At 41.1% G+C, this 27,046-nt stretch overlaps 2 protein-coding genes across 2 annotated transcripts in view; both read left to right on the forward strand.

Moving 5' to 3' along the window:
* LOC109959636 (ankyrin-3-like) overlaps positions 1-21,899 on the forward strand; it is a 79,097-nt gene extending 57,198 nt beyond the window's left edge. The window contains exons 34-45 of the mRNA XM_020599162.1: positions 340-462; positions 1,843-1,924; positions 11,434-11,508; positions 11,931-12,062; positions 12,541-12,684; positions 15,062-16,541; positions 16,733-16,895; positions 17,233-17,310; positions 17,658-17,741; positions 17,885-17,998; positions 19,565-19,656; positions 20,777-21,899. Coding sequence (XP_020454818.1) covers positions 340-462; positions 1,843-1,924; positions 11,434-11,508; positions 11,931-12,062; positions 12,541-12,684; positions 15,062-16,541; positions 16,733-16,895; positions 17,233-17,310; positions 17,658-17,741; positions 17,885-17,998; positions 19,565-19,633 — 2,544 coding nt within the window. The 3' untranslated portion in view covers positions 19,634-19,656; positions 20,777-21,899. The remainder of the gene's footprint in view (positions 1-339; positions 463-1,842; positions 1,925-11,433; positions 11,509-11,930; positions 12,063-12,540; positions 12,685-15,061; positions 16,542-16,732; positions 16,896-17,232; positions 17,311-17,657; positions 17,742-17,884; positions 17,999-19,564; positions 19,657-20,776) is intronic.
* A 2,023-nt stretch (positions 21,900-23,922) lies between these two features.
* LOC109961853 (coiled-coil domain-containing protein 6) overlaps positions 23,923-27,046 on the forward strand; it is a 10,486-nt gene continuing 7,362 nt past the window's right edge. The window contains exons 1-2 of the mRNA XM_020603023.1: positions 23,923-24,318; positions 25,342-25,491. Coding sequence (XP_020458679.1) covers positions 24,064-24,318; positions 25,342-25,491 — 405 coding nt within the window. The 5' untranslated portion in view covers positions 23,923-24,063. The remainder of the gene's footprint in view (positions 24,319-25,341; positions 25,492-27,046) is intronic.

Genomic DNA, 27,046 nt, shown 5'->3' on the forward strand with positions numbered 1-27,046 from the left:
ATTGTCATTTCTCTCTGCTGGCACTTACTGCACTTACTTACTGTATGTGTATTTAATTTAATTCACTTGGTGCCCTATGTAAATGTACTTTGTTGATTAAATTATGTTATAAATTAATATCCTCTCCTAATTAGCTGACATTCATTATCCATAGAACACCATTGTGTGCAGACTGTGCTAACAGTCTATATGTGTGTAAAAGGTTTAGCAAGGAAAACTATGACCTTGCAAAAAAGCGAAGAAAACTTTTTGAAAAAAAAAAATGTTTTTTTTTTTTCAATTTGAAGAGTCATTTTTTTGAAATTCAACGTGATGCAATCTTTGTGCTGTCTTCTACAGATTAGAGATATGGGCCAGGAGCCATGTGGTCGCCTCTCCTTCCTGAGAGAGCCAAAAACCACTAAAGGACTTTCACAAACTGCCATATGCAATTTGAATATCACACTGCCAACCCACAAGAAGGTAGGATCACCATGTCTGAACATTTGTCCTTTTAGGGCATGTCATATCATCTACATGTAAATAAAGCTGAAAAACAGAAAGTAGTGTTGTCCTGAGATCAAGAGGAGCCATTGACATTCGTTTGTTCTAGAAATGACTGCCTGCTGCTCTTGTCTTTTATTTGTGTTAAAGCCTGTGCCAGTCATAAGACCCCACAACATACACAGCAGCCACACATGTGCACTGTGCTTTGTTCTGTTGCTGGCTCACTGTGGGTGCATTACAATTATGCCAAAAAAATGACACTTCTCATTTGTTTGTTTGGTGTGGTGTTGATTGATCACAATAAACTGTAATTATTTGCTTTTGTTTTTTGCTGTTTATGTTTATTAATCCCTTAGATTTTTTTCTGATGCCTTTTGTTGTTTTTGCTTCTCCATTTTCATCCCCTGAATTTTATTTCTGTCTCCCTGCTCACTATAACGTCCCTGCTCTCCATTCTGTCATCTCTCTACTCTCCTGCAATGCATCTTGGAATACCACAGGATATGGAGTCTGATCCTGATGATGAGGTAAACAGATTCTTCATCATCACATGGAACTGCTTCTTCTTTGTCATCCTTTCTGTTTGCTTTACCGCAGCCTCTGTAGTGAATATGTGTGCCGCAGATATTTTGTCTCTGTACAGTATTGGCCTTTGATAAATGCTTCTAATTGCACTTTTTTTTAAACACAGCTACATCATTGCTGAAGTGACCACATGTAGTGCATGAGTGTAAATGCTAATTGCTTTAATTGGCTAGGATTTGTTTATTCTTGTCTTCATCCCAAAACCAGTGGTGCCAACTGCGGTACCACACCTTGGCTTGTTTTTCATCTCTGTTTTCCGTTTCATACATTTTCAACAGGAAATCACCATGTTTCCCTCCTTACTATTAACTCATAGGAGGTTTCACACAGGATTATGGTATCTTTTTTCAGCTAAAGGTGAAACCCTAACTCATTTGTCCACTTAGTCACTGTTTTGTTGTATTTGGGGTTTACCTTCACCACATTTGATGCTGATCTGGGGATGTCTTCTTCATCATAACAGGACATTTAACTAGTTACCTGGAGAAGACTGTACAGAAGAGCAGTAGTTATTTCATTGCAGTGACATTGAGAAATGCAGCAAGTGAAGAGATGCAGTGAAACAGTCCATTACTTTCTACACCTGCAGTGCCTCTTGATCCAGTACTAACAGCATGTACTGACTAACTAAAAACAGGAGTTTCCATGCACTGCAGTATCTAAATTGACAAGTTAACCTAATTATTAACACTTAATTTTTATAGATTAAGAGCCACATTTCACCATATTTTTTATGTTAAAGCACCTTTTGTTCTTTTTTGTTTGTTTCAGAATGAAAAGCCAGAACGACGTCATACCTTTGCCTCCTTAGCTTTGCGTAAGCGCTACAGCTATTTGACCGACCCAGCAGCGAGTGAGTTGCCCATTGTTACATGAACATTTTATTGATTTTAGATATTTATGTAATTTTAATCCATTGTAGTGCCTAAACATCCCTTTATACAGTGTACATTTTTCCATATGCCCTTAGTATAAAAAGAGATCTACCTGACAAAACGTGTTCATCAGTCATTTATTCTCATCACCTGACGCACACTTCACTCAGCTGTCACCTGTCAAACATTTGCATGGTTTACTGTGTGTTTTGCTTTGCTTTCCCAACCCATGTTGACAAAAAGTCTGTTTCAAATGTTATGTTACTTTGCATTTGTGGAAACACTTGGAATCAATGTCTGTCTGTTCATTTATCATTTGAACAAAAAAATTCCAATTCATGTTGAATAAAAATATTCTTTTGAATTGTTCTCATTCTTTCAGTGGCCATTTAACTCTTATTGCCTTTATGATTGTGTGCAGTTGTGTATATTAATGTAACAGGTTGCACTTTACATTAACTTCATTTTCCTAGAGTGAGATTGCGCTATAGAGCAAGCATTACATTTTTGCATTTACAAAATACTGGCATAGTTTTCAATGCATCAGTGAAAAAAGTAACGCTTGCACACTTCCTCCAAAGCCAGAGACACTTTTCCATGCAATTGCTGTGTATTTTTGGGCAGCTTTCATGCAGCTTTTTTATTGTTAGGACATGCAAATTCTTACGTTATGTTTGTGCTTTATTACTCCATTACAATTTTTTTTTAATGATATTAACAATGACTTTATAAAATTTGAAATATATCCATACGTATGACTTGAGAAATGTTGATGAAATGGAAACCAGAGACCATTCAAATATAACAGTGTGTACGGGACTTTATGGCATGAATGGCTGATTTTACTGTTGTTTTGTAAAGTGCAACCTTGTATTTTAAGCCATGAACAAGTAAAATGATATTTTTTATTGATAATACACTTGTGGAGTCATCTTGCATTGAAAATCAACCAAATGAAAAGATAAACGTCAGTCTAGCATGTTCAGTAAAGGCACTGTTGCAAGGAGGCGAATAGATTAAGCACATCAAAAGTCAATGGAACTGCATCAATTTTTTTTCCTTTATATCTTTTTTTGTCACTGCTATGTCAAGCATTTTGCTCCTATACATGCTCCATTCTTTATCTGGTGTATATTGTCATGAGTCACTGATTTTAGACTTGTCATGTCATCCTGAGTTTTTAAATAGGGACCTCTCTTACATTTCATGTGTAAAATTTTGTCTTACTGCTGAGTAATGCCGTTTCTGACTGACAAAAATTTCTCTTTCTGGTTTTTATGTTTTATTTTGAATTATTTTACGTTACATTTTATGTTAATTTCCTTATTGCTTTTGGTTTAAATTATTGTTTAAGAAACAACTGATCGAAGCTCTCCGAGAACACAGCCTTCTAGCTACCCTCACAAACCTGTCTTTTCAACGAGATCTTATCAGACGTGGTCGCCTGTTCCTGTTGCCGGCCCTGGCCAAGCCAAATCTGGGTTTGGCTCCCTCTCCAGTTCGTCATCCAACACGCCCTCTGCCTCTCCATTAAAGTCTGTCTGGTCCATCAACTCTGCCTCCCCCATCAAGACCAACATACCTGGATCACCTGCTTCTTCTGTTAAGTCAGTTAGTGACATGGCCTCTCCCATCCGATCTTACAGAACCATCTCCTCTCCTATAAAAACTCTAGTCCAGCAAGCCCAGTACCCAATCCAGGTCACCCCCAGTCCCCTGGCCTCACAAGGCAAAGGCAACCCAGACCCTATATCCATGAAAGGACTGACAGCATTGTCTGCTAGGACCTCCCCTATAACTGTCTCTGGAGGAGGAAGCCCTCTTCTTGAGAGAACATCCATTGGCAGCAACCTGACCCCACCAACATCTCCCAAATCTTCTTTGAATATGTTCAGTTCACCCCTGCCATACAAGATGGTTTTGGGGGGCTCTAGTGGCACAACATCTTCCTCCTCGCCCATAAAAACAGTCCCTGGTCTTTCTTCTGTGCGTTCCTTTGCTTCAGATGCCACGGGCCCAGCAAGAAACCCATTTTCCTCTCTTTCATCACCACTTAAATCCAACACCTCTCCAAGTGCTGCAGCTCTAATCAATGGAACTGTATCACCTACACAGTACTGCTCATCACCCCCAACATCTCTTCTTACAAGCAGTCTGCAAGAGAGAATTCAAGCAACCACCAATGCTGCGACTACAAGTGTCAATGCAGCCTTTGATGAGGTGGAAAAAACATTTAATTCATGTTCTGCAGGCTATGGCACCTTGAAGTCCTTGTCCTCTTCTGCATCCTCCTCATATCAGTCCATTAGATCATCAGCTTCAAGTTCCCTTTATGCCTCTCTAAGATCTCCTCCCAATGTCACCACTGCTGTAACGTGCAGTACAGTGACTGTTCCAGTGTACTCTGTTATTAATGTGCTACCAGAGCCCCAGTTTAAAAAGCTACCTGAGGTGTCTAAATCAGCTGCTGCCCTTCTGTCACCACGGAAGACAGGGCCTGCAGAGGTGAATGCTCAGTTGCGGGTGTGAAATCAAACACCACATCACCACTGTCATCCAGCCAAGAGATTCTGAAGGATGTAGCTGAAATGAAAGAGGACTTGATACGAATGTCAGCCATTTTGCAGACAGACCCAAATTCCACAGGCAATAAAGGATTTCCATCTGATTCCCCCAAAGAGGCTAAGATAGAGGATGAAGAGCCATATAGGATTGTAGAGAAAGTAAAGCAAGATTTGGTTAAAGTGAGCGAAATCCTTACTAAAGATGCTGTGAAGGATGGTAGAGTTTCCCTGGCAAGGAGTTCTTTGGATGACATACATTTCTCTAAAGTACAAGTTGAACAACCGCCAAGCAACTGGAGCTATCCACCTAGATATGAGACTGTGGTTCCTCAAGCCAAATCAAAAGCAATACCAGACAGAGACTTCAATCTCTCAAAAGTGGTTGACTACCTGTCCAGTGATGTTGGAAGCAGCTCTTTCTCCAAAATGCACGAAACAAAGCATAAAACAGATGAGCTCAAGAGAGAAGGAGAGGGCAAGGAGAAGCAGAAACGTGTCCTAAAGCCCACAATTGCAGTTCAGGAACATAAGCTCAAAATGCCTCCAACAAGCATGCGCACTTCAAGTTCAGACAAAGAAATCAGCAAAATAGCAGATGCGCTTTTTGGAGCCGACACTGTCCTAGAATCCCCTGATGATATTTCCCATGAACAGGATAAAAGCCCCCTCTCAGACAGTGGCTTTGAGACCAGGAGTGAAAGGACACCTTCTGCCCCTCAGAGTGCAGAAGGCACAGGCCCCAAGGCCCTTTTTCAGGATATTCCAGTTCCCCCAGTGATCACTGAGACTAGGACTGAGGTTGTCCATGTCATCACAAGCTATGACCCCTCAGAGGATAACAAGCAACATGCAATGGAGGATATACACCCTCCCAGATACATCGATTCTGTATCTAAAGGGCATATGAATCAGTCTACATCAACTCCAGAACAGAATAAATGCTACTCGATAACAGTTAGCCCTGATGAGGATCCAATTGGGAAAGGGATGAGGGTAAAGGAGGAGACTCACATCACTACTACTACCAGGATGGTGTACCACAAATCATCTGGCAAAGAACCAGCATCAGATAGGTGTGAAGAAACTATGTCTGTGCATGACATAATGAAGGCTTTTCAGTTAGGCAAAGACCCTTCTAGAGAGCTAGCAGGACTTTTTGAACATAAGACTGGGGATGAGGAAACATCACAAAGAGTCCTTGAGGACATCAACTCCAAACCTAAGATTGAAAGAATAATTGAGGTTCACATTGAAAAGGGAAACAAAACGGAACCAACAGAGGTCATCATCAGAGAGACAAAAAACCATGCAGAGAAGGAAATGTATTACTACCCAGGCAATAGACAGGAAGAGGAGGAGCCTGAGGGATCACTTCCAGTGTACCTTGACTCCCCCAGGGTGAACACACCCATTTCACAAGAGGAAGACAGTCGCCCTAGTTCAGCCCAACTAATGGCAGATGACTCTTATAAAACACTTAAGCTACTTAGCCAGCAATCTGTAGAGTACAATGAGGATGAATCATCAGAACTTAGGGGAGAATCCTATAATTTTGCTGAGAAAATGCTACTCTCTGAAAAGTTTGACCATTCTCATTCAGACACAGAGGAATACCTGAGAGATAAGTCTCGTTTCCATTCACCAGACAGAAGCAGTCACAGTGAGGGTAGATCAGTTGGGCCAAGGACAGAGTATGCCTTTAGGGCATCACGAAATGTGTTTGACAAATCTGGAAGAATGGCCAATGTTGATGATAATTTTGACAAATTGACACTTTTGCAGTATTCTTCTGAGCCTGGTAGCCCAAAGCAGTCTGTTTGGATGCGTGTGCCAGATGACACACAGAGAAAGGACAGAGAACAGCTTGTGTATGAGGACAGAGTGGACAGGACTGTAAAGGAGGCAGAGGAAAAACTCAGTGAGGTATCTCAGTTCTTTCGTGATAAAACAGAAAAACTCAACAATGAGCTTTCGTCTCCAGAGAAGAAGTCTCGCAGACCAGACTTCAGAGAATCACGATCAGGGCCAAGTTCTACGCATAGCAGTCCAGAGAGGTCAGCTTATAGATATGAGGGTAGTGGGGAAGAATGGAGTAAAGAAAGGCTTAGAGACAGGTTTAACTCCAGTGATAGGAAATGTGCCAGCTTACCCAGCAGTCCAGAGAGGAGAGTATTGTTGCAGTGCAGTGATTCTGACCAAAGAAAAAAAGAAAATGGCAAATCACAGGGAAGCACAGGTGAAAGTCCTAAAGCTTTCCAAATATCCTCCTCAAAAGTTAGTGCAGTGAGGCAAAAGTTTGAGCAAGAGGCTCAAAGGCAAGACAGGAGTCCTCAAAGTGGCCAAAATTCAAATCCTCCTATCAGGAAACTGCAGGAAACTAAGCTACCTGTGTATCAGATGTTCGGTGGTTCAAATATTCCAAAAACACCAGACAGTCCAGGACACCAAAGGAGATGTCTAGATAATGAATCAAATAAGCTTTCACCCAAACATGAGACCAGTGGGAAAGATCAGGAGGAAAAAAAGATTTTCAAAACATGGGAGAGCCAAGGATATGAAAGCTATAAACCCAAATCTCCAAAACTATCCCATTCTTTAGTCCATGATTCTAAGAAAGATGGCAACAATAGCGATTCCCAAAGACAAGAAACAACCAAGAAAATAATCTACACCGAATTTGTTGTCAGAGAAAATCCAAATGGTAATGATAGTCTAAAAAAAAACTCGGAATCACAAATTCCTGTAAGAAAGCCATTTAATTTCACAGAAAATCACAAATCCACCTCTATAAACTTCGATGCCTCTGTTGAACCGTATGAGAGGGCAGGTTCTCATATACCTACTTTAGCTAGAAATCGGTTACACAGTAGCTCTGAATCCAATAAGTCTACTTGTGGATCATCAATAGAAAAATCCACAGACTCATCAGGCGGTAGCCAGTCAAATGTAGTGTGTAATGGTGTTGACAGTGACAGAGTAGAGTATTTGGATCAAGTAACTCCTGTAGTTGTCACAGAGGGTTTCAAAGATATTAAACCCTTACCTGTCTATGTTAGTATCCAAGTTGGAAAACAGTATGAGAAAGAAACAGCCTCGGGGCAGCTGGGAACATACAAAAAAGTAGTAAGCCATGAGAGCAGGACAGTGCATGAGACAAGGGGTGCATTTTACACTGTCAAACAAAAGCAGTTGCCATCTCCTCAAGGAAGTCCAGAAGATGACACTTTAGAACAAGTGACTTTCATGGACAGTTCTGGGAAAAGTCCTGTTACCCCTGAGACCCCCAACTCAGAGGACATGAGTCTGACTTCAAGAACACCAGACTCTGTGATAGGCTTCATGTCTGGCATGCCAAGCCCTATCCCAGAGGAGTCTGAAGAGGAAGAAGGAAAGACCTCTGTCTACAAGGAGCCATCAAATGAAAAACTGAAGTCAGCTTCCTCAGAGAATCAGAGTAAAAAACAGGATACACAGAAACAGAAGTCAAAGGAGAAGAGAGTGGCTTACATAGAGTTTCCACCTCCTCCTCCTTTAGAGGCAGAGCAGTCTGATCCTGAGAAAAGGGGGTCATGTGCTTGTTCTGAGGCAGACACAGTGATGATGGAAGTGAATCTCCAAGAGGAGCATGATAGGCACCTCTTGGCTGAGCCGGTCATCAGGGTCCAGCCTCCATCTCCTATTCCCCCAGGTGCTGAAAACAGCGACTCTAGTGATGATGAGTCTGTCTTCCATCCCATCCCTGCCAAAAAGTACACTTTCAAAATGAAAGAGGAGGGAGAGAAACAGCCAAAACCCAAAAGACCTGAGAAAAATGGAAATAATAAGGAGTCTGGGATCGATGGTGTAGTAAAGGGGGAGGATACTGACTTTGAACAAAATGGCAATGACCAGTCAATCACTGACTGCTCCATAGCAACCACTGCTGAGTTCTCCCATGACACAGATGCAACTGAAATAGACTCTTTAGATGGGTATGACCTTCAGGATGAGGATGATGGCCTCAGTGAGGACCCTAAAACTTCAAGTCTGTCTAATGATGGAAAATCAACTGACCTTTCATTTTGTCAGTCCAAGCTTGAAGTGATAGAGGAAGAGAAATGTGAGGAAGGGGGGGATAATGGAAAGACTAAAACCAACACATCTTCAGTGAAAAACAGTGGAGATAAAAAAGATTATACCCTCGAAGGAAGACATCCAGATAGGCAGGTGTTTGGAGAAACCTACTTTGGCTACCAACTTGAAGAGGAGCTTAATTCAACCTTTAAAACTGTTGCTACCAAAGGCCTGGACTTTGACCCCTGGTCCACTAAAGGGGGTGATAATGAGGGAGTTTTTGAGTCCAAAACAAAAGAGGAAGACACCAAGCCCTTTGGTTTATCAGTGGAAGACAAATCACAGGCTACAACACCTGACACAACCCCTGCTCGAACTCCGACTGATGAGAGCACACCGACTAGTGAGCCTAATCCCTTCCCATTCCACGAAGGGAAGATGTTTGAGATGACCCGCAGTGGTGCTATTGACATGAGCAAGCGGGACTTTGTTGAAGAGAGGCTTCAGTTTTTCCAGATTGGTGAGCATTCCTCTGACCCTAAAACAGGGGAAAAGGGGAGAGGGGGCAAGATCCTGGGGGTAATTTCCTCTCAGTCAAAAACAGGGGAAAGGGCCACAATAGATGGGAAAGTGAAAGTTATAGATACCACCACAGACAGCAGCACTACACCAACATCACCACCAGCAGCAACAACAACAAAATGCAGTCCTGCACAGCCTGGCAGTGACACTGGCTATACTGGTACTGGTGCCCTCATCTGTGAAGCCATAGCTGAGACTGCCTCCTCATGCACAATCACAGCCTCTAAGGTTGACTCCAAATTACGCACTCCTATTAAGATGGGCATAGCTGCTTCGATTACTGTGAGAAAAGACTCAGGGGATCTCACCGATTGTAAAGCTGAGATATCAGAGGGTCAGATGGTGCCAGAATATATAAGTGTAGCAGATCAGTGTACAGAGAGTCAGTCTAGCAGACACACTGAACCCAAGTTCGAGAGAAGAGATTACCCTTCGGAAAACTGCAACAACAACAATAACCTCGAGTCCTCCAGTGTTCAGGCCAACTACATTCAGTGTGGTAGTGTGGTGTTTAATCTGCAGTCCTCCTCTGAACCCACTCTTCAGAAAGCTAGCAGGATAGAAACACTGTGCTGTAGGGATTTAGAAGACAGAGTGCATGTACACAGCAGCAGTGAAGTGCAGGAACAGAACAGCGAAACAGTTAAAGAAAGTGAAGTGAAGCAGCCCAAGTCCAGGCTTCCAGTTAAGGCATCAGGGTGGTCATTTCACACACAGGGAACAGCCATAGGCAAACAGAAGCCCAGACAAGCAGTGACAGTTGAGGTCAAGAAAAGAGGAGAGCCAGCCATAGCCAAAGTAGAGCCTAGGTCTAGAATACCAATCAAGGATGTTAAAAAGAGCAGCCCTGCTGTCACAGCTAGCTCACTTGTTTCAGTTCAGGTTACCTCACAGCCTACAAGGGCACTGGACACAGGAAGAGCAGTCATACAGTTGCCCTCAAGGCTACCAATGAAGGACAGGCATCAGGTCAGCAATGTCACCAGTGAGGGAGTATGTAGACAGGACAGACAGGAAACCCCTAGTGAGGTTTGTAAGCGCACCATCAAATATTTTAAAGACATTAGCGGGGAGACGCTAAAGTTGGTGGACCGACTGTCAGACGAGGAGAAAAAGACGCAGACAGTGCAGTCGGAGGAAGACAGCACCTCCCGGAGCACCTCTCTGTCGGACGCCTCCCAGCCTTCCCAGCCCTCCCAGCCCTCCCGCTCATCCAGGTCTGGTAGAGGTTCGAGGGCTGAGGCCGGGGCCGCGTCCGTAAGGGCAAAGGTGGCGACGACGGACAGGGCCTCCGGCAGTGAGAGGAGCAGGAGGAGTAGGCGGACTGGTGGGAAGGAGGGCAGTCAGGGACTCACAGGGTCTCGAACGCCTCCCATCGCGGAGATCAAGCCTAGTTTGTAAAACTTTCACACTATGTTTAAAATACATCTATATCTTTATCTATATATATATTTCACTTTTAGTTGCATGACATCGTTGTGATCATTTAATGGATTGACTGGAATGCCTGTGGTGTGTTTACATGTTCTCTTCAGAACAGTAGCTGTCATTTAAATTTCTGTTTTTGCCATTGATGTACTGTGTATTGTCTTGTCCTTGTTGCAAGATTCTTTTTCCTCTGTTCCCCTCTTTCAACCCTTTTTACCGCCTAAATGGTAGCATAAGCATGGCAGTAGTGGTGACTGGTCTACTGGCACATCCAGTCCCTCGTTTGACAACTCCCTGACCTGGCCTCTCTGTCTGTCTGTGCAGGGTGGCTACTGACTTATTGTAGTCATTTGATCTTACACAATTTTTCATGCTATCAATTGTCATTTAAACTAACTAGTGTTGGCAAAGAAAACACAAAAGCATCTCCGCATGTTGACATTTTAGGATCTAACAGACATTTCCACCATAGATTTGTAGAACTGAGTCTGTTGTTGAGAGTCATGTTATGCTTTGTTTTGTGTGGTTATCATGACAGTTACTGCCTGCCTAGAGGATACATACCACAAACTGTCACAGTGCACCACAAACTCTATGAACATATTTAAGTTGCTCATAATGTCTCTAGTGTGCAATATCCTTTTCTTGCCATCCTTAGGATATAATTGAGCCAGTATTGTAGCTACATTATGACAATATGGTAACCACTATAATATAAATATATTTAACACATCTTTGATCAATATTATTAATCCGGATGAACAAATGGCCAGAAAAGGGAAATTACGTACATGTTTATTTCGTATAGGAGGCGAAGAATATGAATGGTAGTGATGAGTTATTCTCCTCTATCTTACCAGGTCCCCAAAGTCCTTGCGAGCGAACAGACTTGCGCATGGCTATTGTTGCAGATCACCTGGGACTCAGTTGGACAGGTGAGACGATTTCTGCATTGCTCTTCCTCTTAGTCCCTTTATACCTCACTTTTTCTTTCAGCCCTAAGCTCCGTTATTTACTGCCATCTTCAGGCAAACTGAATATAATACAGACCAAAAAATGAATAAAAGCATCTTCCTGATGCATAAAAGCAATTACATTTAAACTGTATGTAGTGATGAGGCAACTGAAGGTATAGATTGTTTTATTGCCAGATTTTAATCATTTTGAAAACATAAATACATTGTATTTTAACCTCGGTAATTGTTTATTAGTGTTATAAATCAAATGACAGGCACTTAAATATTGTAAATTAAAGAACCTGGAACATTCTCGCTATGAGGTGACAGCGCTAACCACTGCGCTGCTGTGCTAACTGAAGTTTAAATATTTGTCTAAATTGCTATTTGTGCCATTACAGAGTTAGCACGTGAGATGAACTTCACAGTGGATGAGATCAACCATATCAGACTAGAGAACCCTAACTCTCTGACAGCACAGAGCTTCATGCTACTTAAGAAATGGGTCAGTCGGGAAGGGAAGAACGCCACAAGTAAGACTATTTTTATATCTAAAAATGTGTTTCTTTGGTTTATTTTTATCTCTACTTCCCCCTCTGTATATTTCTATCTTGCTCTTTTCAGTTTTAATAGGCAAAAATAAGACATTTATTTCCCTGTGTGGTCTATGTTAGTCAGAGTACTGTCTACTACTGTCTGTCTTCCTCTCTATCCTCTTCAATGTCGGTTTTTTCATCATTTTAATTTCTAACATCAGAAGTCATCTGGACAGGAATTTTAAGTTTAGGAAGAGACTTGTGTTTATTGTCCTTTTCAAGAACTAAAGGAAAACGCCCAATTTTACCTGCATCAAATAATATTATTTTACAAATTCTCATGCAATTTTTTCCCCATACATTTTGTTCTCATCAGTAAAACTCAGGGAAACACAGTTTTGCTCAAGTTTGCCATCCTTGTTTCATCATTTTTAAGGTGACTCATTCAATTTTTTTGTTGCCTTCCTTTCCACAGCGGATGCCTTAACTGCAGTGCTGACCAAAGTCAATCGGATGGATATTGTGACTTTACTGGAGGGCCCAATATTTGACTATGGTAACATTTCAGGCACGAGATGTTTTGCCGATGATAACGCTGTTTTCCAGGATCAGGCTGATGGTAAAGTTTAGCTCTGTCTAGCTGACCTCTTACCTCTCCCTGCTACCTTTTTTGTTGTGCCAATGCATGGAGCACATAATATAATCTTAGTGCGATACACTAGAGAAGCTGATTTACAGTCAGATTTGCATTTTGTTTGAACAACTGGTTCCTACTATTGCCCACATGCATTAATGATTTCTGTGTTTTACAGTTTATTTGCTGTTGATATAATTATGGTATTCTACTTCAAGCTTCAATCTGACCATGTTTTTAAGTACTTTACCACTTGCAGAGGTTAATATTGGCTTCTGTTGAATTAACTATTGTTTTAATTTAAATCAAGTCTTGCTAAGGGTGAATACACATCTACAAATCATAATAGTGTATCCAGTTGTCATGAATTAACAATACCCACTGTTGAAATCCCGTTTCAAGTGCATGTTGCAGACTGCATACTGCTTTAAATGTTTTGTCCAGTTACATCTGACTTAGAAATGATATAACCCTCTAGAGTCTGCTTTCTTCTGTGGATTTAGTTTAATTCTCCTAATCCTCCTCCAGTTCCTCTGAGCCTTCCATGGATAGATGAGAGAGTCTCTTCCTCTGTGAAACCAGACTGCAACCTCCTCCTGTTCTTTCTGCCTCCCATTACCTCCCCACAGCAGTATGCACTGCTGATAACAGCACATAGCCACTCTTAACAAGTTAAGGGTCATGTGTTGCTGATATTTACGTGTGCCCTTTCCTTATCCATTCCTCACATACCTCCCTCTCCACACATCCCTTATTCATTCATTGTTTTATTGTGCATGCCTGTTTCACATGAAGCAATCTTTCATGTATTTTTGTCCCTCTTTCTACAAAATTAATTTGTTTCTTTTATCTCTTCTGCATATACCTTGCCTTATGCCTTATTCCATAGTTTGTGTGATTATCCCCTTAACTCCCAGAAGCACTGAAGCTGCCTTCCTCCTCCAGACACCTAGCCCCTATTTTCCAACACTGACACCCCCACCCACTCCCCTCACACCTACTACAGCACTTCACTACCATCCCTTTTCTTTATATCATTCTCCTAGTTACAGGTCCTCCATTTTACTCAAAGACTTGGCACCTCCAGCACCATTTGAACCACCAGAGTTCAGCTTCCTTTCCCTTTCTTCTCCAATCCAAATCCCTCAATGCCCCCCGAAAACCCTCTTCAATCCACTACATTCCCTTTTTTACCCCACCAGTCCTCCCAAATCCCCCTGATCACCTCCCCTGCTGCAAGCTTTTCATCACTCATTCTTTCTTCACCTACATCTGTTCTGTCTTCTCCCTCCTCTGTCCCAGCCTCCCCCACATTCACCATGCCCACTCCAAACTCTTCACAACCTTCAGAACCAATGTCCTCCTCTCTCACAATATCTGGATCTACCTCTGACCTCCCCTGTCATACTGAAACCCTTCGAACCTGCAACTTCACCCACTGACCTCACCCTGGCCTCCTCCTCTGTTGCCCCTAATCCATCTGAACCCATCACCATAGCTGCTTCACCCACCCCCTCCTCACTCTCAGGCAGGGTCTCACCTTCTGGAACTGCCTCTCCAAGCAAAGAGTCTTTACTGGCCCAGCTTGTCACCTCCTCCCACCCTGTCTCTCCTCTTTCCATGTCTACTCTTCCTCTCATCTCTCCATTTGGGTCCCATTGTCCTAGCCCCCGTTCCTCCTCTCCTTGTCCCCACTCCCTGTTTCCCTGTCCTGCTTGCCAGTGTACTGGTGTGCCCTCCACCCTTCCACCTCCTACTTAAACCCGTGTTGACCCTTCCACAATGGAAATATTTATTTAGTATGCTTTATCTTTTATCTTGCTCCTTCTCCTCTGTCATCTGTCAACTATCTCATGTGAACATGTAACAGAACAGCCTGGCAATTATTAATATCTGATGCTGATCACATCCCACTCTTACGTCACTAATGCATTTCACTTTCAGTGTTGTAACTCAGCACAGCGAATGAACAGTCACTGAAAATCAAAACAGCTACTAAAACAATGCATTTATGATTAGTGATAATCTAATGCATACCAGTTGAATATACTTCATTATTTATCTTATTTATTCTTATTTTTGTTGAATAGGACATTTTCAAACATATATGGTAAAATATATTGTATGCATTCTATAGCATTTTCATGCATATGTTTGAGGTTGGTTTGACATACTGCCATTATACAGTAACTTCTGACATATCACCATTTCAGCTAGTGGTTGTTGGGATACATGCTTTACACTCCAGCCTCTGTGCCACTGTCCACGTCGTGTTGTGTATGTGTGTTTTTTCGAAGTGCTATATTCTTTTGTGGCATGTTTTGGTGTCTATGTCTCTACATTTTCATCTTGTCACCTGCAGATTATCAGAGTATTCTAGCGGAGCTGCAGTCCCCCGCAACACTGCACTCTGACCCCCACTTCTTGGAGCCTGAACTCCCTGTCACCCCGAACCCTTCCCTTGCCCACCAACAACACCACCATTACCCAGAACCAGACACCCCTTTTCTGGTCAACACACAGCCTCAACCCCTGCCCTGGAGCCCAGAGTTAGAGCCTGGCAGTGGAGAGCCAGATAACCCCCCTAGCAGCCCCCCCAGACCCTGTGAGCTCACACTCCCAGCCTTCGAACTCCCTGGTTCTGTTCCTTCCAAGGTGAGAAAGCCCCACATCGCTCTGAATGACCAGCTGCTTTTGAGTGAGGAGGAGGACAGCTCTTGTTATGAAATGAAGATGAGCCACAAGCCCAAGTCACACTCCTTTCCCACACTGTGCGAATTAGAGACTGACATGGCTTACTCCACATCTTCCCCTTCATTATCATCAGTATCATCAATAACCCCTTCATCGCCTGACAGAGCACAAATGGGAGATGAGGTTGCACTGACTGGCAATGGAGTACAGGAGGATGTAGGTTTGAAAGGAGGTAAAAAGGAAGTAACAGAAGAAACAAAGAAGGCTGTTAAGATGGTTGCAACTGAGGTAGCAGAGCCAAATGGAATAGTGGAAAAGTTGGTAAAGCAGGACTTGATTAAAAATGTGGAAAGAAAATGTGAGGTGATAACAAAAGATAGGTCTAAGTTGGCAGAGGAAAATAACATTTTGGTGGAAGAGAAGGAGGGGTCTGCAGAGGAAAAGACAGGTGTGATAAATGAGCAGCATGTTTATATTCAGGATAGGAATAATGGGGCAGCTTGTGAAGTGCAGGATGTAGGAGATGTACAGACAGAAGAAGAGCAGTATAGTTTTATAGAAACTGGACAAGAAATGGAAAAAGTTTGTAACATAATAGAAGCAGTGACTGTCAATGAGGGTAATGATAAAACACCAGAGATACAAAAAGTTGATGTTGGCAGTAAGGAATGGGTCTATGACACTTTCAGAATGGATGGCACAGGTGGAGCACTGCAGTTTAAGGATGAAGGAGCATTGTCTGGCAGTGAAATAGATATCTGTGGGACATCAGAAGGGGACCAGCCAGCTAAGAACCAATGTGTAGCTCGTCTCTCCCCTCAAGCCTGGGTTGAAGCACTTGGGGAACTGCAGCCTAGTGTGTCTCAATCCAATCAGGAAGAGGAGGAGGAAGACAGAGACAAAGAAATCGCGGAAGAGGCATTAGGATCTCTTTTGGAGGAGGTGAAGAACAAAGAAGGCTCAAAGGAAAAGGAGGAGGATGAAGAGATGATGAAGGTCAGGGTTCAGGAGATTCTTGATCAGGTTGAACAGGCCGAAAAAGACGTGTGTTCACTTTCAGGTTGGCACTTAGATCCATCCAGCATCAATGTGGAGCCGCCACCGCCAGGTCGCAGTGTCAGCTCAGACCTGCTCAACCGTCAGGAAAGGTGAAAGTATTATACACTAATAGCTTCAAACAGAATGCCTTAAAAGTTCCCTACAATGACAACATTTTTTCCAACTTGACTTTGAAATCTACTGCTCTTCTACTTCATCAAATATCTTCTCAGATGATCAGTTTTCAGATCTTTACGTTATCCTGCAAATACAAGCCAATTTTTTTTTTTTAACCCAACAGCCAGGAGAACTCTAGTGACTCAGTCACTTCCTCATCGAGGGGCGAATCAGGGAGGTCCCGACACAACGGTGACAACTTAAAACAATCACCTCAGGACGGCTCATCTGAGCCATCAAATGGCAGAAAGGAAGAGGGAGCACTGGTGTCAGAGAAAAAAGTCCAGGTAATGTTACAAGTAATAATAATAATGGTTACAATCAAATAAAAAGGCCATGAACAGTTATTGTTACAGCATAGAATACTGTATAGTCCTCTATTTTTTGTAGCTACTAAAGAGCCGCATTTCATTGTTGGTATGTTATTGCAGGGAAAATGTCTATATGTACAGTATAAGTTGTGCTAAAGAAACAAACTTCAACATTTTGTTTGCGTTTTTTTTTTTTTGGTCCAGTCAACCAAGGAGTTAAAATACAGCTAATTAATCTCCCCCCCCTCGAGTTCTTTCTCCTCCTGATATCTTCCTTGTGTTTGTGTAATGATCCTAATACATTCCCCAGCAGTGTGTTAGTGTAGATTCCGGTTCAGAGGAAGAACAGACTGTAACCACCAGAATCTTCAGACGCCGTCTCATTTTAAAGGTACCATGGAGGAGGAACTGGGCTGAGCCTTGGTTTGGTTTGGTTTGGTTTCCATTAGACTGGTCAGTCTGGTGGGCATCTAAGTAGTCTTTCTTGGTGTACTGATAGTTCTACACTCTTTTTAAGCATGGATAGCTGTGTACATAGATATGTTTGTATGCAAGCACTACTGAGTCTGACACATTTCAACACTGATGACTAACATGGTGTTCAACCTCGCTCTGACATTAATGTTCTTTTTTCTTGAGGTGTTGTTTTAGTGTGGTGATGGTGAAGGGTTGTTTTATTATATTTGAATCCATCTTTTTGTGAGCCTTTAGTCACTTTCTAACCATAAATGCTCGCAGGGAGAAGAAGCAAAAAATATACCAGGCGAGTCTGTGACAGAGGAACACTATCTGGACAAAGATGGTAACCTCATCAGTAGAAAAGTAATGTATAACTTCATTGTTCTTTTCTTTTCAGCTCTAGAATAAAACCTACAATATCACGGGGAGAATGTTTTCATATTTTTATAAAAGCAGACACCATCAGTTCTTTTCTTCCTTTGTCAACATCCTTCTGCTTTGGGCAGGTAATCAGGAAGGTTATTCGAAGAGTTACTACTCCTACAACAGAAAACCAAGGAGGTAACGGGTGGAACCAAGACCTTCAGCACAGTCCCATTCTTCAAGAGAATGGGTCAGAGGTTGGCATGAACCATGTTCCTGGGTTCAAAATCTAATCTAGATGGGATACCTGGGACAGGCAGTAATTAAAAGAACACAAGTGGTGGGAGGGTAACAGCTTATTCAAAAGTTAGGCTTAAAGCTGCACTAGTTAAAACACCTGGTCTATCAGCCTAATGAGAATCTGGGGTTGCAACAAAGCAAACACTGTTTCTTTTCTAAATGTGACTTGTGCATTCATGACTACTCCCTTCAATCCTGTGAGGCCCACTGGTCCACAGAATTGTATTATAAAAGTTATCAGTTGGAAGCATGATGATAAATTCCAATGTCCTCAGGAAAAAATTGGTGCATAATCCCAGTAGTATTATGCAGTAATTGTAAATTAGGATTACATTGAATGGAAAGAAATCAATTTATTCTGCAAGAAGACAGAACATTTTTAGCCATCCGGCCAAAATTGTCACAGTCTCACAGCACTACTGGTTCTCTAAACACTACACACAGATGAACCCTCTTGAATTAATTAGCCTGCAGTTGGTTAAGTAATCATGGATGAAATAAAATGGGTGATTAAGGCTGGATGGTTGAAAACATTGTCTTCTTGCAGAATCAAGTGATTTCTTCCCATTGAGTGCCATCATATGATAAATTCCACAAATATATGTAAATTTCTACACAGAATATCTATGGAATATTTAAAATGTATGTTATGTTGTAGCCATCAGAACACATTGTCCTGGTTTTAAATATTTCATTTAATATGTGCAGCATAGGCCTTCACTGAAGTATTGGAACAAGCAGAGAAAAAGTACACTACATGCATGTGCCTACAATCCCAAACTCAATGCTTGTTTAAGGGGAATGTTGATGGGGAAATTGGGTTTGAGGTTAAGAAAGAATTGACATACTGTCTCTAAAATCATAACAGCATCATATATACAGTAGATGCCTCATATTATTTCTCGGTATTGAAAACCTCAAAAGAGTTGCATGTCACTGCTCTTTTCACACAACACATGCTGCCATTTGCAATGCATCCTTGCATGTTTTGTTTGACTGCAGTGTCTATTGTGTTTCCATTACAAAGGTGATGCTGACTGTGCTTCTCCTGACTGTGGTTTTAATGGTCTTTTAAAGTGTTTAAATGATTAGTCAGCGGTGTGAATAATGAGTGCTGTGACTGTGCTGTGAAACTACAGTCTGCCTCTTTTGTTTCTAATACTTTTGTAATAATATCACTTTTCTTCTTCCAGATGTCTGGTTGGTGTGTTGTATGGGTCCTAATTATCTTCCTAACAATAAAGTTACTACTAACATTTCCTGGTTTCAGGTTGCTGTTGACTTTCTCCTTTGTGCAATAGACCCTGACGAAGGCTTTATGCCGAAATGCATTGGTCTTTTATCTATGAATTAAAGTTGCTTGGAGCACTGCAAGTGTTGCCAGACTTCTTGCTTTCAGCTTTCTCCTTTGTCCAATTTTTCTGTTTCAAGATCATGTGTTGGGTTTCATCTTATTTTCCTTCTTTAAGAAGAAAAGAATACCATGACTCAACAATATTTCTCTGTGTGTTTGCGTTTTCTAGCAAGGAGGCCGGTCAAGGAATAGCAGGCGAAAGGATGAGAGGAGATCAGGGGATAAAAAGCACCACTAATAGGGATGGCTGTACTTTACCAGGTAGAGTAGCTCACTGTCTCTCACTGTGTCACAAGTAGCATAGTCCCCTTGTCTTTGTTGTCTATGTGTATGTATCAGTGTGCACAATATATCTGCACCTTGTTGTCCTACATCCATGTTATATTTCACTGCTGCTTCACAATTCCTAATTTCCAATTAAACAAATGAGCATATTAACCATTTAAAACTGAATACATCTGCGCCAGCACATTCGGTTTTAATTAAGCTGTTCCTTTCACTTACTGTAACCCTCACAAGATAGTTGCTTTGTCTCACAGTCGCACAAACCCAGTGCAAAAGGCTGACTGATGTTAGAGGCTGGCAGCATTTGTGAGTCTTTGTGAATAAGCAACATTTACAAAGGGAACAGAGCTGATGGATGGTACACACCTCAGCATTATATTGCCCCATTATATTGCTCGTTTTTGTCCACTAAATCCCCAACTCAGAACAACACTGTAGCATCCAAAAAGAGTTTATCCCACAGTCCAAAGTGTTAAGTCCTGCTGCTGTTAACACTTATGTGTGTAATGAATCATTTCATCTGTACAAAACTGGCTTAGAAATAATATGGCACTGCTGCAAAGTCTGGCAAAAGGTTTCTATGGAAACAGAGGTCACCCTGACATCCCACAGACCATCAGGTCTTGTTAACATGTTGTCATTTTGTGATACAAAAGAAAGAAAGTTCGTGACAGTTTTTGTGCCTTTTAAAAGGTTTTCACATGTAGATAATCATCCTTCATGGGTGAACAGTTACTTTGAATTGAATTTAATCTATAAATTTACTTTAAATTAAAATTACTGCTTCGCAGTTGTATTGTCACTGATCACCAAAATCTACTCAGTTCATCTTTGAGTCCAAGTGGACATTTGTGCCAAATTTGAAGAGATTCCCTCAAGGTTTTCATGAGATTTTGCATTCACAAGATACGGATGGACGGACAGCCCAAAAACTTAATGCCTCTGGTTGCAGCTATTGCCGGCAGTCATAGAAATAATGTACATTTATAGATTATCGTATCAAAAAAAGCCTAGCAATTGCAATCTATAAAGTTGTTAACAGTTAGATTAAATGTAATGTGTTAAAATATGTGATGTACTATTTTGTGTCCTACAGATGCAAGGAAACTGTGTTAGATGTTTCCTGGGAATACGTTTTCACAGGGCTGAAGCGTTCCAGTGAGATGACATAGGGTCCAGTCTGCAACAATCTGCTTGAATCTAATGGTTTTCATTCACATGAGAGAAGTCGATACCTCTGACTTAAGCATGAGCATGAAACTCACTCCCTGTCAGTCAAAAGAGCCAGGAGAGGTTCTCACTGTGGTGGATCCATGAACAATGATTGTGCTTCCTGTTTTGTACGAGACAATATGTGCCATCGATCCACTGGCGGCGTGAGAGCTTTTTGGGGAGCATCGTTTGTTGTGAAAACGAAAAAGACTTCATTACTGGCAGCCACACAGGTGCAACTGTGACCAAAGATGGCACAAGAGCTCAATCCACTTGGTAGGTGGAAATGAAATAGTCACAGTAACACAATAAAATCTAATGGAACACTTCTGATCCAACTTTAACACTCGCCTTATAATTTTTTCTTGAACCCATTGTTGTAAGGATGTAAATTGTTTGGGATTTTTTTCTTGCTTTTTAAAATTTAAACTAACAAAAGCTTTTCTGTATATAAAATTACAATGTAAAAAAATCTTTTAAAAAAAGGAGGGGGTGGGGTAATTTACTAGTGGAGACTGCACTGAGGAGTGTAACCTTTTCAAGTGCTTTGAAAATTTATGGAAACTTCCACTTTTAAAGATTTCAGTGTAACATCACAGGTTCTTGTATATCTAATTATTAGAGCAGGTATAATATTTGTATATGAGAAAAGCTGGTTTGATTTTAACAGAAGAAATTTCAAGAAAATCAAAATTCAGTAGTTCCCAAAGTGGGAATGAATCTAATCCTGCAAAAGCAGCCTTTCAGAGTACTCATATTTTCATGCATGCTGTTCACTTTATTTTAAGTACAATTTTTACAAGTTTGAAAACACTGTATTCAAATGACAAAACCCTTTATCTGTGTACACATATAGCCCTAACATTTGTCACTGATTTTATATTTTAAATTGAAAAAGGATACCATTAAACCATTTATCATGCTGGGGTGAGGATGGAAAAAAGTTCTATAGCTTCTTGAGGGTGTGATGTCTTGTCTGTTTATGTAAAACGGGAGAGCAGCTGTTGCTACAAGAATGAAATAAACTGAATGTAAATGCTAGTAGGCTGGCTCACTGTAACATTATAACTGTATTGTGTGTATTGGCTATAAGGTGTAGGAGTCTCTGTACACTGTTAGACCGTTTCTAATCATTTTAAGAGTTTGTCAATTTGGTTTTCTAATGGCTGCTGTGGTATTAAAGAAAAACTAGGGCATTTCATATTGGATTTTTTTTTTTTTTTGGTGAAGTATTTCTTTAATTTAAATACTACTCACATTAATGACACATAAAGACATTATTTGATTGTAGCTCTAAATAGCATATTGTATGACAAAAACACTGGATGGTCAAAAACAATTATTTAAGCATTAAATAAATTGTGTTTAACTCTGAAACCGTGTGATCTTTTTAGACTTGAGAGCCTGTATATGCAGTGTCCAACAGAATTGTTTTCATTGGCTCAGTGGCAAAATTTTACTTTACATTACTTTAGGATTTGCATTGGTTTTCAATAGATGCCCATGTAGTTTGGTGTTCTACTGGTTTGAGGGCTCAGTATGCTGATGTCTATACTGTGGACATGAAAACTATATAACCTTTTTGGGGTGGGGTGGGGGGTTGAATGAAGTCAGTTTGGGTGCTGTACCACATCACCTTATAATAATGTCCATCAGGGGGTAGAGGATCCTTTGATATGGTTGAATGAACAATTTTGTTAATTTTGTTTGATATGTGTTTTCACCTGAGCAAATTTTTGGATGTACAGTTCTTACTAACAGTGAAGCCATTGACATGTAACTATTCTAGCACTTTGGTTAGTCAAGGTATTTTAGACACTATAGCAGCAATGATGCCACCGCAAATGTTTCGGACATCTTAAAAAAAATAGTTTAAAAATAAATAAATAAAAGTGCATTGATTTTGCAATACAATCGTTTCTGTTCTTTGTGTCCTTGAACATTTTTGATTATGTGAGTGATGTAGTGGCAGCAGAGAGGTGATGTCAGGAGAGAGGCTATAGCTTCTTCTCCACTGAAGTGTCCTTGAGAAAAAATCTCCAGGGCTGCTTGTTTACATGCTTGGACTGCTCTGTGAGACAAGGAAACGAGTTCCTCAAGAAAATACTGATGATTTCTATTGAATAAGTAATTAATGATAAACTGGGCAAATTACTTCAAAGCAGTCCCACCACGTACTGCCTCTCATAAGTCTTTATAAGATGTACTACTTTTACCAAGGCCATTTGAAGTGGATATTTTATGAAGATGATACAATAGTACCACTTACAATATAATATGCCAGTTGTTCTGTCCAATTACACACAGGTAAATGCTCTGCCGCCTACATTATGCATGGAAACAGATGTGTAAAAGGCCCTACCTCTACTACAGTATACACATTGTGTGTTTTTGTGCCCCTTTGTAGTTGTTTTGCATGTTTTAGCCATTTTGTGTTAATTTTGACCAATTTTTCATCTCTTTATAATCATTTCGCACATATTTGTACCAGTTTTGTGCCATTGTTTTTAATTGTTTTGCATTTCTGCAGTTATTGTGTTTATTTTTGTAGATTTCCTTATTTTTATAATGATTTTGCTGCTTTAATGTTTTTTCTGCCCCGTTTTGTAATTTTATGTCTCTTTGGAGTGGTTGTGCATCCATTTTTTTCTCATTATGTGGATTTCTAGTCATTTTGTAGTCATTTGACTTTCCAGTGGACAGGTTAACAGTACGTTCATGGTTCTCTGGTCTAGGGGCACCTGGGCTTATTCCCAGTAGGCCCATTCAGTAATCTATCCCTGGGGCCCTATTGATAGCCTCTTTGTGATACTTTGATTAAACACAAATCTACTTGGGAATATCTAGCATGTAAATTTTGACACAGGGCCACTGTAAAAGACAAGTGGATAATTATTGATACAAGACATGCTTTATATTCTCATCATTTCAAATCAAAATGTGCTTTAGGTTCTGGGGTCCCGGATCAGTTGCCCACTTTGCTCAGCTGGCAATGTTTCCCTGGATGGAGTTGATGGAGATGTCAAGGGTGCATTGTGCGGTGCTGGAAACATCCTGTTGGTGGCGCTATGCCGACACGCGTGAGCAAGCTCACACGTACCATTCTGCTGTCTGCGCTCGTCAAACGTTGCAGCTGCCGTTTTCTTCTCTACTCAACACTGTCGCACAACCATGGCGGACAGCGCAAGCGAGAGTGACACTGACGGAGCGGGGAGCAGCTCAGCTACTCCAATGTCATCCTCCGCTTCAAATTCGGGAAAGCCGAGCATAGTAATTTCACAGTTTCGTTTGGAGGAACTGACGAACCGCCTGGCCTCCTTACAACAAGAGAATAAAGTTCTTAAAATTGAGCTGGAGACGTTCAAACTCAAATGCAAAGCCCTTCAGGAGGAGAATCGGGACCTCCGCAAAGCTAGCGTCACTATTGTGAGTAATGTTAGCTAGCTGACGTGAACCAACGTTAGCTATATGCTGCCTTCACGCCACTTATTAAATAGTTTGTCATTAAGTTAGCTATGGCTGGTGTTGTTCGCTATATTTTAACGCACTGAATGTGTTATATCGAAAAGTTAACTCCTCTGAATACAACACTCTAGTATCTTGCTAGCTCTACTATCATTAGCTACTGTGGTATGTTGCTAATGTAGCCAGCGGGCTAACGTTTGCTATGTGTTTGGACAGCGATAGGCAGCTAACGCTAGTTTGCTTTGTTTTGTTTTGCGTTGCTAATATTAGCTCGGCGGCTAACATCAAGTAAAAAGGCGTAAAAATGGGTGGGAGCCCCAGGATGCTAGGTACCGAACGGTTGTCAGCTGATTACTCATTGCTAGACATTATCGCCACATTATGTATAGGGATACGTTAGCTGTGCGAAAATGAGTAGCCCAGCAGCAGCATTGGCATGGACTGATGCGTCATATGTCTTCATGCTCCGCTAATCAACCTCAGCCTGAAAAATGTGTAACCGATCTGTCGGATAAACGGGAAGTATGTAGGCCAAACTTAGCGAGCTAGCTAAACGCCAGACTCATATTTTGGCAAGTCAGCCACACTGCACCTTGTCCACTCTAATGTGAGGCTTAGCTTAGTTGTCTCCACGTTTCACTCCTTTCCTCACTGCAAGTCACCCACTACTGCAATATGTCTTGAATCATTAGGGAAAAATGCGCTTCCTCTTTGGCGGCCAGTCTTTAGTGCAGCAGATTTGGTTTTTTTGGTGAATGTGTCTGTAATACAGCTCTGTGCTCTGTTGGTTGTTACAGTTTAACTAGGATAAATAAGAGCACACTGAGAGCCTCTGTACTGGAGTCAAATTCCTTGTTTTTTTTTAAACACACTTGGCCAATAAATCTGATCCTAATGTGAAAATCTGTTGGATATGTCAGACTTAAGTTTATTTCACTGATGTTTACTTCTGCTGCTGTTTTCACATTTGTTTTTGCTCCACAGCAAGCAAGAGCAGAGCAGGAGGAAGAATTTATCAGCAACACTTTGTTCAAAAAGATCCAGGCCCTTCAGAAGGAGAAAGAGACGTTGGCGGTCAACTATGAGAAGGAGGAGGAATTTCTCACCAATGAACTGTCAAGGAAACTCATGCAAGTAAGTGTAGGGGGAAAATAACTGTATAACACTCTGTATAGCCAGTTATATACCAGTTTGACTTTTGACCCTTTTTGGTGACTTAATTTATTGGTAACACAGCGATACAGAGATTTTTTTTTTTTTAATTGCTCAATAATGCAAAGTTTTTAGCTGCAACATTATCAAGTGTGTCCAGTGTGAGATTGCTGGGTGTGTGTGTCTATGTACACAACCCCAGAAGCTAGTGCGTTATCATCAGCTGTATTGGTGTTTGCCTGAAGCCTGGAATGGCTAAAGATGACTTCACTGTGGCTGCCAACTAATCTAAATGACTCAAATTACTGAAGGCTGTTTGGTTCAGTCTGTTTTCCACATCTTATTTTGCAGAGTCCGTGGCATGTGCGCACACCCGCACTCTTACACCCTCAGTGGCTAGCTGTAGGCTGACTAATGGTCTGATGCATAAAAAAAATAAGTGGGAATTTGGAAGGTACATATGCAAATGCCTCAGCAGACCCTGGTGAGGCATTTGATGATGGACTTGTTTGGGCTTTTGTTATCTTGTCTTCTCACTTAACATGAAACAGCCTTGTGCCTGCCTCTGACTGTAGACCTGGTACTGGCAAACGTCCTGTACTATGTGTGTATGCATAGGCATTTGGTATACTCTTGTGTAGATAGCAAAGGAATTGATGAGATGTGGTCAATATTTTTTGACTGGGTGTGTCAGTGCTTTTCTGCAGAAGCACTTATGTAAACAGTTTTATCTGAACTGCATTCCCTGCCATTACTTTTGAAGACGGGCTTTTTACTGAAGTTGTCTAAAGTTGAGTAGCCAAATGATGCAAGTTCCTCAGCAGAGGATTTGAATCAGTGCCCCCTTTCAGCATACTTTATGACTTTGTTAAATTGATGTACAGTGTAATTTGTGCCCCCCTCTTTATGATGTGTTCTGATGTGCCAGTAGGTGTTTGTTTTTGTAAGGGAAGCTGATAAAATGTTTTTGTCAAATTGTTATTATTAATGCATGAGCTAATGAAAGGGAAAAACTCTCATAGTTGCCATTACGTGCGGAAGTGTGTACAGCATGTACACACACACACACACACACATTGCCAGTGTTCTGATGTTACTTAAAAATGGTCTCTGCAAATGGGATAAAATATCTCTTCATTATGTTCATGGGCTGAAAATGAACGGATACATTTTCACACAGACTCAGATGTAGTTGCCTCCCACCACATATTCTAGTGGGGTGGATGCCTGGTATACAGTAACTGATAGTTTTATTGGTTAAAGGCAGGCACATAATCAAAACAATGCCTAAAGTTGTTCATGTGTTAAGAAGAAGACTTGCTCTGCTGGGTATGGAAAAAGTGCCCTGTTCTTTCAGCCTAGATACTGCAGAGCACTTTACTCTGTATAAATGATGTCATTGCAAGTTAAGTAAGCTGAATTGTTTTGAGGTGTTCTTGATTCTCTTTTTGGCATAATTGAAATTATTTTCTCTGTCCAGTCTTTTCCCATAAATGAATTTAGATTCTTTCCCCATAATGAGTAATCACTTATATAA

Source organism: Monopterus albus, unplaced genomic scaffold, assembly GCF_001952655.1.
Source record: "Monopterus albus unplaced genomic scaffold, M_albus_1.0 scaffold3.1, whole genome shotgun sequence".
NCBI classification, from domain to species: Eukaryota; Metazoa; Chordata; class Actinopteri; order Synbranchiformes; family Synbranchidae; genus Monopterus; species Monopterus albus.